Below are 12,447 nucleotides of genomic sequence, written 5' to 3' on the forward strand. Positions count from 1 at the left end.
AAGAAATTTTGTCAGATCGGAGGAGGTGTAGGAGTCTAGAGACAATATTGTTTTGATTAGGCCAAACTGACTTAATTCTATGGATTACATCCTCTGGAGACCCCAAAACGAGGACGGGTGAAAAAAGAAGAAAAAACGCTAAACCACAGGACTAAACATTCGACCATTCTTTTCCAGGCTACAGGTTTGTCTTGTAAGATAACAAAAACTGATGCTTTAACATTTAGCGTGTGGCGCTAAAATACTCATCATAGCGCAAGTCCCTCGAAAATCAATGCTGTTTATGAAACAAATCACATACTATAGGGAGCGTATTACACATGCTTCCTGGGTTCAAGGATGATACCATATTGTGACTGCTGCACCATGTAAAGGTGGTATCTGACTGCGCTTGGGGCACCCGTGCGGCACTGCAGGGTTCTGCGGCATGCGTGTCATTTTCACCGATTTTTTTTTAAATCTAGATATTGCAAAATGCGAAAAATATGACTTAGAAGACAACAAAATACACAAAACATCAGAAAATTCGTTCTCTATCTGTGAAATTCGTTGAGCCATCTTTCGAACCCTCGCATTGCCGCACCGGTGCCCCAATTAAGTACAATGAGATACCACCTTAAGGTCGCCTTGCGTAAGACATTAAAGAGAGGGGTTCCAGTCAATGATTCATGGTCGTATTTTCCATTTCGGTCCCAGCGTCGCGGAAATCCCACTACGTGCATGTATTGTACGTGTCCGCCGCCCACGGGTATAGTGAATGGGCCGTGAAAGTGGGGGTGTGCGGGTGGTGTAGGCTCTCGCGCGAACAATATTACAAGGGGTCCGCTTGTCTGTGCTATCGCTGTACACCGACTGGCTTTTTAAGTTGTCAAGCTGGAAGGAGTGGGTAGCTTGACACATCCTTTTTTTCTGTCTTTGTCTTCTCTTGTTTGTGTTTCGGAAAGTTGAAAAAGAAAAAAAAAGGAAAAAAGCTCGCGCGAACAATATTACAAGGCGTCCGCTTGTCTGAGCTATCGCTGTACAACGGCTGGCTTTTTAAGTTGTCAAGCTGGAAGGAGTGGGTAGCTTGACACATCCTTTTTTCTGTCTTTCTCTTCTCTTGTATGTGTTTTGGAAAGTTGAAAAAGGAAAAAAACGGAAAAAAGCTCGCGCGAACAATATTACAAGGCGTCCGCTTGTCTGTGTTATCGCTGTACACCGACTGGCTTTTTATGTCTTTATTTTATTTGTCAAGCAGGAACGAGTGGGTAGCTTGACACATCCTTTTTTCTGTCTTTTTCTTCTCTTGTATGTGTTTCGGAAAGTTGAGAAAGAAAAGAAAGGAAAAAAGCTCGCGCGAACAATATTACAAGGCGTCCGCTTATCTGGGCTATCGCTGTACACCGGCTGGCTTTTTAAGTTGTCAAGCTGGAAGGAGTGGGTAGCTTGACACATCCTTTTTTCTGTCTTTTTCTACTCTTGTATGTGTTTGGGAAAGTTGAAAGAGAAAAGCATTGAAAAAGCTCGCGCGAACAATATTACAAGGCGTCAGCTTGTCTGGGCTATCGCTGTACACCGGCTGGCTTTTTAAGTTGTCAAGCTGGAAGGAGTGGGTAGCTTGACACATCCTTTTTTCTGTCTTTTTCTTCTCTTGTATGTGTTTCGGAAAGTTGAAAAAGAAAAAAAAGGAAAAAGCTCGCGCGAACAATATTACAAGGCGCCCGCTTTTATGTCCTTATTTTATTTGTCAAGCTGGAACGAGTAGGTGGCTTGTCACATCCTTCTTCTCTGTCTTTTCATATTCTTGTAACGTCTTTGGGAAAGTTGAAAAAGAAAAGCATTGAAAAAAGCTCGTGCGAACGATATTCAAAGGCGTCAGCTTGTCTGGGAATTCGCACCGGATGGCTTTTTTATGTCCTTATTTTATTTGTCAAGCTAGAAGAAGTGGGTAGCTTGACACCACCTTTTTTCTGTCTTTTTCTTCTCTTGTATGTGTTTTGGAAAGGAAAAAAGGAAAAAAAGGAAAAAAGCTCGCGCGAACAATATTACAAGGCGTCCGCTTGTCTGGGCTATCGCTGTACACCGGCTGGCTTTTTAAGTTGTCAAGCTGGAAGGAGTAGGTAGCTTGACACATCCTTTTTTTCCGTCTTTTTCTTCTCTTGTATGTGTTTTGGAAAGTTGAAAAAGGAAAAAAAGCTCGCGCGAACAATATTACAAGGCGTCCGCTTATCTGAGCTATCGCTGTACACCGACTGGCTTTTTTATGTCCTCATTTTATTTGTCAAGCTGGAACGAGTGGGTGGCTTGACAGATCCTTTTTGACTGTCTTTTCATATTCTTGTAACGTCTTTGGAAAAGTTGAAAAAGAAAAGCATTGAAAAATGCTCGTCCGAACGATATTACAAGGCGTCCGCTTGTCTGGGAATTCGCATCGGATGGCTTTTTTATGTCCTTATTTTATTTGTCGAGCTGGAAGGAGGGGGTAGCGTGACACCACCTTTTTTCTGTCATTTTCTTTTCTTGTATGTGCTTTGGAAAGTTGAGAAAGAAAACAATGAAAAGCACCTGTTTCTCCTATCTAATCTTCCTTTTTTTCAATCTAAATAGTTACACTTTAATCAAAACGGGATAACTTTGTTTTATCAGATACACCAAGGTATTTTATCAACTGCAGCAGATTTGACTGAGAACATGCACCACTGTAGAAGGTTGCAAGTGATTCAAATCTTTCCTTACTCAAATATCGAGAGACATTGATTTTTTGTGGATGTGTAAAAAAGTACAGCTTCTGCCTTTAATGTTCAGGTCCCACATTTTTCAAATGTGGAACAGATCTTACACGATCTTTGGCCATCGTTTCGGCTTCTTAGAACTAGTGCTAGTCTGCACCCAACATTGCTGTAAGTACAACGTGCAAGTCCATTAATCCCAGTCTTTCGTTTTACTGAAGTTTTGTTCCCACGTCGACGGCAATTCCGTATGAAGTGTGGCCCGGGTACTACTTTGTAATTTGTCATACCATCTTAAGTGATAGCCCTTTTACGTCCCCCTCTTGAATGCATGTTATTTGTTGTGCGGAAATTTTGTACCTAAGTCGATGGCAGTTCCGTATGAAGTGTGGGGTACGTATTTGCATTTTATGATACCATTTAAAGTGATCGCCCTTTTGTGCCCCCCCCCCCCCCTTCAATCTTGAACCCACGTTCTTCGTTTTGCGGAATTTGGTACCAAAGTCGATGGCAGTTCCGTATGAAGTGTGGCCCGGGTACTACTTTGCATTTTGTGATACCATCTAAAAATGATCGCCCTATTGTGCCCCCCCCTCCTTGTGCCCCTGAGAATACGACAGCCCATTCCATTTTTCTCCTGAGAATAATGTCTTAGAGGCACGTTTTCTATATGGCGCCATCACTGCCGTCTATACCCTGAGTTACATCGATCACAGACAAGGCACTGGGGATATATATATTATACACAAGACGCTCAATCGGTGTTTTTCATACACAAGAATATCAAAGAAAAGCTTTTTATCTTTATGGTTGCTGAGATATCGAAACGGCCGAGTCAGCCCTAACGGAAGTGTTATCTTCACTGCTGTAGTGACATTGATGTACGTCCATCCGACAGAGTTCTAGATTTTGCTTTCACGGCTTGTTACATCTCAGTCTCGAGGGAAGAGTAGCTTATATGTTCGTAAGTACTTTATCGCACCGTTGGTCTCCGGACGGCCATTGGCAACTTGGGTGATTTTGTCGGAACCTTTCCATTGCCTCTAGCGAAGAAGGATCGTTTGTTTGACAAGTTATATGAGCCCCGATTGGCCTTCGTGTTTGTTATTCGTATTTCAACACACAGTGTTCCATCATTGTTTACAATGGCTCCCCCAAGGGATCATAACACAGGAACTTATCCATGTTTCATGTCTATTATATGTCACCATGGAAACTTGTGTATATTACTGTAAATGCAGAAATGTTCGCAGTGGATTATTGTTCGCGGTTTTCGCGGTGACCACTTCGCCGCCAACTTAAATCCACCGCGAACATTTTTCTATTATGATATTAGACTGCAGTCTATGGTGTTACCGCGAACTTAAATCCTTCGCGAAAAGTCCCTTTTCCCGCTACCTCGAAATTAAATCCCCGCGAACTTAAATGCATTTACAGTATATGTGACCATGGCTTTGAGGTTACATCAAGCCTCCGCTTGAAAGGGGTTGAAATTCGCAATTTGTTTTGCGTGCTTTGACAATTTGGTTTCATTTTGCTCACAGTGCTCGCGCCAACAGAAGTACTCGCTCAAAGCACTCGCGAACGCCTCGTCTTCCTCTCCCACTGCGAAGTAGAGCCTGCAACGGAACTTGAAATTACTTTACAGTACAGCAAAGTTGCTGTGTTGATTAAGGATATGAGGAAACAAGCGTTTTCAAAGACATCCGGCGCTTTTTACTTTGGCACTCCTTAATAGGCCAACGAGGCAGAACAAGGAAAGCAGGGTAGGAACTACCTAGTCTCCAAGCAGACCCTACGGTGCCTAAAGAGATAGTATCAAAGAGATAGTATCAAAGCTGGCAAAGGAGTATAGCCGGCCAAAGGGAGATAGCCGGCCAAAGGGAGATAGCCGGCCAAAGGGAGTCAAACGGCCAGGTGTCGCTATACAGTCCCTTGCCAGCTTTGATACTATTTCCGAGGCACCGTAGGGTCTGCTTGGAGACTAGGAACTACCCTGCTTTGGCAAGCTTCTTGGTAGTTTTTCTTCCATGAATAAAGACGTCAATATATAACAATGTACAGAATATGACAGTGTCTAGCTCGCGTAATACAGCGCCATTGTCATGACAAAGATCCCCACTTGTGCTTCGCGGGTTTATATACTTCTGGCTAAAAACGCATTTTTAGATAATAAATGCCATTACACAAGTCAACAGTTAATGTAGAGGTGGTTTGTCGAGTTTCAGCGCCGTTGCTTCAACATTCATATGCATTGATATGAATGTCTGATAAAAAAATAGGCAAAAATGTCAGAAAATTACTAAAATTGACACTTTCAGCCGAATTTTCAACAATTTGCCAATGATATCACAGGACTAACGGAAGCATCTTCGTAAAATCTCATTTCTGTCACATCAGATAATCTGGTCACGTACAGCAAACAGCCGTGCTCAACCCATCCGTACACCTACGCGTCTCTACCCGCCTTTTATGGGTACTCTACATGGAAACGGTTTGTCACATTTAAAAAAAACCTGACATCCTCAGATTTATTTATTCATTCATCTTATTCACATTCATTTAATGAGCATCAGACAAAAAGCACATCTTCTTATATAGATTTTATATATAAGTCTTCTGCTCAATGAAACATAAAAAAACTAGAGTTCCATGACCCCATACCTTCGCCATATAATCCTACCTTTCTTTACAACTGCTGCTTTAATTGTTTATCATTGATTATGCAAATAAGGTTCTTATTTACATAAATTGTATCAGTTGATCATCTCCTCTACCAGACACCAGACGTACACAATCTATGTTAAGAAAGAAGGCTTTTATCGCATTTTCTGATAATTTATGCAAATGAGACCCTCATTTGCATAATTAATGTTCAACGATGTTCACCCGTACATAACTTCCAAATGTTACAAGTAAGAAGTTACTGTCATTTACGACAATAAAATTGTAGCATTTTCTTATTAATTATGCAAATTAGGTATTTATTTTGCATAATATATATCAATCAATATTCTTCTCCTTCTCAGTTACAGGTGTCACATGTTGCAATGGTCCCAAACTGGAACTGAGCATGTTCATAAAATTTTATAATTAATTATGCAAATTAGATAAATATTTGCATAAATAATATGTCATTATATGAAGCGTCACTTAAGCTATCCACATACCAAAAATCATAACAATTCGTTAACCTCTTTTTGAGTTATTCCCTTTTAAAGTCTGACACTAAACCTGCTCTGCAGTTCCAAAACAAGCTGCTAGGGGGCCCAAACATACACCACCTACTCTCAGCATCAAGAGCTATCTACCACTAAAAAATCATGGCCACAGCATGTTCAAAACTTGAGATATCAAACCAGGAAGTTCTGCTGCAGTACCATAACAGGTTGCTAGGGGGCCCAAAATCTAATCGTTTCTAGGTCTCACCAAGACCTACACACGTACCGAATATCAATACAATCCATCCAGGCGTTCTTGAGTTATTCTGGTCTTCTACATACATACATACAAACAAACGCTACCCAAAATATAACCTTCTTGGCGAAGGTAATAACAGTCAAAGTCAACAAAGGGAACTAATGGATGCAACGCTGACATATACCGAAATAGACTACATCAATTTATCAACGGAGGAAAGTAGTTGTGAAGGCTACATGTTGGTCTAATTAACAGCAATAACAAACGAACTGAAATAAGATAACGACATGACAGACTACATGTAGGACTAGATAGCTGCAGGACTCAGACGCTGGAGCGAATCCTTGGCTCACGTTACGTTGGTGAAAAATACAGCGATCCAAAAATAAAACAAGTAAAAGTAGCAATCACGGCTTCACAAGGACGACAATTAACCTCACACCGGTGTCTTCTACACGTTGCTATAGAGAACAGTGATTCAAATATAAAACTATCACGATTTCACAATGCAAAGACACAAATTCCAATCAACCCCACACCGGCGTTTTCACGTTGCTATAGCTGCCACAGAGCACGGCGATTAAAAAAGAAAACGAGTGAAAGTAAGCATCATTGTTTTACAAGAACGCAATCTAACCTCCCACGGAAGTTTTCACGTTGCCGTAGCTACCAGATTGAATGTTGTGATTCAAAAATAAAACAAGTGAAAGGAGCGATCACGATTTCACAATGAGACAAATTAACCTCACATCGGTGTCTTCACGTTGTAATAGTTGCCACAGAACACGGTGATTCCAAAAGAAAACGTAGCCACCATCATTGTTTTATACTACTAATGACACGGCCCAATCTTTCACGGAAGTGTTTACGTTGTTGGAGTTACCAGATTGAATACGGTTATTCAAAAATAAAACCAGTGAAAAAAGCAATCGCGGTTTTACAGGGACTCAAATCAACCCCACACCAGCGTTTTCACGTTGCCATAGTTGTCACTCAGCACAAAGTGATTAAAAAAGAAAACAGCTGAAAGTAGCCATCATTGTTTTACAAGAACGCAACCCAACCTCCCACGGACGTTTTCACGTTGTCGTAGCTACCAGATGGAATGCTGCGATTAAAAAAATAAATGAATAAAAAACACGATCGCGATCGAGGTTTCATAAGGACACAACTTAACATTCCACCGGCGTTTCCACGTTTAATACCATAGTTGTCACAGAAACAGTGATTTGAAAAGAAAACCAGTGAAAGTAACCATCATTGTTTAAAAAGAACACGGCCCAACCTTGTACGGAAGCTTTTACGTTTCTCGAGTTACCAGATTGAATACAGTTATTCAAAAATAAAACCAGTGAAAGTAGTACTACGGTTTCACAAGGAGTCTGTCTGCAGTCGCCAGATTTGAACGCAAATCAATGATCCAAGAAGAGGAGAAGTTAAAGTAACAATCATGGTTTCAACTTTCACCACGGCGGAAATTAACCTGTTACCGAAGTTTTACGTTGCCATAGAAACCGGATGTGATGCATTAGTTAAGACCACAAACCTATATCATTTTCTACTCTATGCGAGACTTACATAAGGCCAGAGTGGTTTGGAAGCAAATAGTGCAACCTTGAGTACGATATAATGGCGTCACGTTACTTCCTTCAACCTCGCTACGACTAAATTCGGAAATATCAATTTCCTACCAGACCTTTACACAAGGACAGATCTATAGCTTTTCCAATGCTCTAACTCTATCCACAGGAAATCTGGGCGACCACACACCGTCCTTCATGATGTATACATTCTCATGGCATCGTTGTCTCACGTACATATGTTCGATATCAAATAACGTCCCGCTAAGTTGCCTCGAAATGCCAAAGCCATTACGTCCATAGGAGCAGCTGCGAACTGAATAACCAACGGATGAAGTTTTTTAAAAAACCAAGGAGGTTAAACCGGTAACATATTTGGCAACTGATGTTCTTTCCATGATTTCAGCCGCCTCGGTCTTGTCTAAACGTTTAACTTGATATCCCAGGGAGGTAGCTGTTTGGAGCGCTGTTGTGGCTAGCAACGCAGACCTCTTACTGTAAGGCCATACCGACTTGATTTCATGGACGACATCTGCGCGAGCATTCATTTCTCCTGTTATCAAAAAAATAAAACTGTCGCCACATGTTACCCAATAGCTTCCCTGGCCAATCAGAATTTTATACTTGCCAGAGGATCTGCTCTCCAGAGTAAGGGAAACATGGTCAGGGCATGGGGCGCCACAGCACCCTTGTCCCCTCTTTAAACAAGAATGGCAATATAGTAGAAGGAGTTTATTTGCATGTTCGTGCCCGAGGGCTAATTGCAAGTGCATGGTGTAAACATAGGAGATTGTAAGTGACAATGAACAGTTATAAACAGTTAATATAAACATGATTGAAATGGCGACGATTGTCTCTTACAGTCTTACTGAAGGTGAACATGAATAACCAAGCCTGGGAAAGAATGAACTGGGTGATAAGGCTAGTCCTGTGGTTTAGCAACATTTTTTTCTCTTTTTTGTTCTCTTTTTTGCCCTCGCGCATTCGTTTTGTGCTTCTCCAGAGTATGTCATCCCTAGTATTAAGACGGTGTGGCCTAATGATATCACGAGGGAAGGAAAAGCCACCCATAACTGTCTGACAACAAAAACCTTTTTGTCTTGATTATATAATACACAGGCCTGGGGCTAAGACGTCCTAGAGAGGGGAAGGCATCACCATTGCAAGTCTGGATAGTAAGTAATGCCCCTGAGAAGATTCATTGATACGTATGTCTAAAGCACTTCCTCGATAATATAATACACAGGCCTAGAGCTAAGACGTCCTGGAGAGGGGAGGGCATCATCACTGCAAGTCTGGATGGTAAAAAATGCCCCCGAGAAGATTCATTGATAGGTACGTCCAAAGCGCTGCCATATGCAGTATACATTTGGGACGTAGGCAGCGAAGTCACTGCCAAGAAGAAAATGCGTTTGGCAGTCATGCAACCCAAGCAGCGGTCATAAACTGGGGAACAGTCTGTCATCGAGACCATTGGGGTACGCACGGGCGCATATAAAGGGGTACCAAATAACACACCTACGGTCGGACATCGTCTCATAACTGCAAACGCGTTTGTTTTCATAATTGTAACTCCTTACCTACTCAAGATTAGAATAACCCAACTTTGTTGCAATCTGCAACTTGACTCCGTATAACTTATACTTTTGTTCTCACGATAAAGAAATGTTGTAACCCCCTATCTACTCAATGTTTAAAAAACAACTTGGTACAATGTATGGCAACAACTCTTACACAAGGTAAAAAAAACATGAGATTTGTCATGAGGAGATTCCACCTACCGGTGATATGTAACATGTACACATCATGTAACAGTAGGTTTCATTGCCTTTTCTAATAAAAAAAGCAATCTTTTACGCATATCTACCTGGCTTCTTTTTGCGTTGTGCGGGTTGTAATGAAGAGTATCTGATTTGTTAACCGTGGCTTTCATTTATTTATCTTTTCTAATAAAAAAAACAACAACAATCTTCTACGCATCTACCTGGTTTTCTTTTTCATTACGAGAGTTGTGTTGTAGAGGATCCACCTACTGGTGCCAAGTGTCTGCAATAAAGTTTAAACTAATAAAATATCTACCTGTCTTTTGTTTGCACTACGAGACTTGTCATGAAGAGACTGCGCCTACCTGTGACGATGTTGCTGATGAGAGTGACGGGCATGTAGAACAGCCAGCCGAGCAGGTACATGGTACAATGTATGGCAACAACTATTACACAAAGTAACAAATATGAGAGTTGGCTTGCCATGAACAGAATGGACCTACCGGTGACGATGTTGTTGATGAGGGTGACGGGCATGCAGAACAGCGCCACCAGCAGGTCTGCAGCCGCCAGGTTGAAGATGAAGAAGTTGGTGACGGTGTGCAGGTTGTGGTACTTGGCCACGATCACGCAGACGAACGTGTTGCCGACCACGCACAGGACGAAGCACAGCGTGTAGCCCACGATGAACACCAGGGTGACGAGCGGGCCCTGCTTGTAGGTCGGGAAGTCGGCTGCAGCCACCGAGGACGAGGCGTTGGAACTGTTGAGGGAGCCTTCGGCACCTTCCATCGTAGAGCGGGTCTTGCTGCGGCTACGTACGGTTGTCTCAGGTCGAAGTGAATGCGGGCGTACGAACTCTCTCTCTCTCTCCCTCTCTCCCTCTCTCTCTCTGTGGCGTGGTAAAACAAAATACCACGTGAAACGATATATCAAAAGGTTATTAAAGTAGAACTAAAAGGTGAAAACACATCTTCACACGACAGAAAAAGGAGCTTACCAGGTCCTTTCAGCGGAATCAGGGACGCACTCTTTGTAGGGATCTCCTTAGTACTCGAGCAGACACCAGCCCAACCGCACGGCCGGGGACCACGCCGCAATCAATAGGCTGTGCAAGGGACAATCCGTCTTTAATAGAGGGGGGGTGGTTGAACCAATCGCGGGAAGGTGCATTGATGATAGAGCCTGGAGGCTATTGTAGAACGTGTACGTCGGCGTGCAACGGATCTTGAAAGCACTCTCCAGAAACCACCGCGGTGGTTTGATCGTACAAACGTGATTAAAGTCCGTTTCAGATGTTTGTTATCAAATTAATCGGCTGACGCAGTCTCCAAATGTTGTTTACGAGATGCGTGTTTTGAGGTAGACAATATCATAGGCATCACTAGTGGTAGAATAGTAGTATCACAGCACCGTTGGGTTTTTACCGTCCCTTACGGGGTGGCACACCCTTTCTTTTAGCTAAATACAAAACAGGGATGCACCAGGTCTCCAGTTTGGGTGAATGATGTAAATCTGGTACGAAAGGCTGGTAAGAAATGCATTCTAATACGGTAGGTGAGTGATTTGAAGTGATCACCAACTCCAGACTTAAGCTCAAGGATTTGCTCCATCGCGCTCACTTGGGTATGCCCCTACCGTTTTCGAAAGGTGTGATGGCTTCTTTTACGATTTTACGTGCCCGGAGTGTGGCTCTCCCCAAACACGGGACGTCCAAGCCTGTGTTTACACTTTCTCGCTGGCTTGGGTTAATGACCCCCTTTCCTAGGTGAACCATCGCAGTGGTTTGAGTGTACAGATGTAATTAAATCCGTTTCAGATGTATGTTATTAAATAATCGGCTGACGCAGGCTCTAAATGTTGTTTACGAGACGTGTGTTTGAAGTAGACTGAATGAAACGGAAAACTAGATCACAAAATTCAAATAACGTTACAATTCAATCTCTACAACTGGATAAAAAATTGAGGTTTACTTCCGGACGTTTTGAGCGACATCCATCACTCCTCTTCTAAGAATGCACTGGCAGAATTGTATTGAATTGTTCTGCCAGTTCATTCTAGTGACGCCGAAGAAGAGTGATGCATGTCACCGTTTCAGATGTTTGTTATTGGATTCCTCTGCTGGCGCGCAGTCTCCAAATGACATCAAAACATGTCTACTCAAAAGATTACCTTTTCACCATCACGAAGAAGCGAGGAGAAGTCGAATGTACTTTACAAATTCTTGTAATAACTTGATAGCGACGTGATTCTGTAAATCACTCTTTATTGTGATATGTTGCATACCAATTAGGACAGAAAATGATGCAAACTGTATATAATTTGTCTGACTCTTGCCTCTTCCCTCTTTCCTCACGCAATGAAAAGGGCCTGCAGGCCAATTTGAGCTTTGTGGAATAAACAAACGTTCAAACAAATAAACAAATATGTGTAACGTTGGACAACAAATGTCGCCATACTCTCCAAGCAGAGTTTCGGCTCCGCCTGTTTTTTAAGTGTGCTATTCGCTTTTCTCGGGCTTTCTATTTTGTACCGTTTTCCTGTTGGTCGGCGGACATAAAAGTGGTGCGTATATTTTCAAGTCCGTATGACTTCTACAAGACCCACGGGTCGCTAGAAAAATAACAGAAATTGGCCAGATAATTTGCCAGTGGAGTCAGTTGGTTGTAATGAAGGTTAGACATCCAAGTAATACGATACGTCAAGAAGCAGTTGCTCAAGCAACTGGAGATGATTTTGGAAACGGTCAGGCGCTTCAGAGAACATCCACAGTCTTTTGTAAGTGACACATATAAAAGCTGGTTGTCGAGCAGGTTTTTTGACCTGCTCTTCAACCAGCCATCCTGACGATGGTAGTGGATGCTGCATGAAACGTCTGACCGTTTCCAAAATCAATGCCAGTTGCTGGAGCAATTGTTTTTTGGCGCATGTTTTGCTAGTACTGTTTTCTCTAGGGGTGTTCATTGGGTGGCGGTC

The 12,447-nt window shown here is 42.3% G+C and overlaps 1 protein-coding gene across 1 annotated transcript in view; it reads right to left on the reverse strand.

The window, feature by feature from the left end:
• LOC118412689 (neuropeptide FF receptor 2-like) overlaps positions 1 to 10,585 on the reverse strand; it is a 49,867-nt gene extending 39,282 nt beyond the window's left edge. The window contains exons 1-2 of the mRNA XM_035815706.1: positions 10,472 to 10,585; positions 9,975 to 10,355 (exon numbers count right to left, since the gene is read on the reverse strand). Coding sequence (XP_035671599.1) covers positions 9,975 to 10,263 — 289 coding nt within the window. The 5' untranslated portion in view covers positions 10,264 to 10,355; positions 10,472 to 10,585. The remainder of the gene's footprint in view (positions 1 to 9,974; positions 10,356 to 10,471) is intronic.
• Positions 10,586 to 12,447: the final 1,862 nt, after the last annotated feature.

The sequence above is a fragment of the Branchiostoma floridae genome, chromosome 3 (genome assembly GCF_000003815.2).
Source record: "Branchiostoma floridae strain S238N-H82 chromosome 3, Bfl_VNyyK, whole genome shotgun sequence".
Taxonomy (NCBI): domain Eukaryota; kingdom Metazoa; phylum Chordata; class Leptocardii; order Amphioxiformes; family Branchiostomatidae; genus Branchiostoma; species Branchiostoma floridae.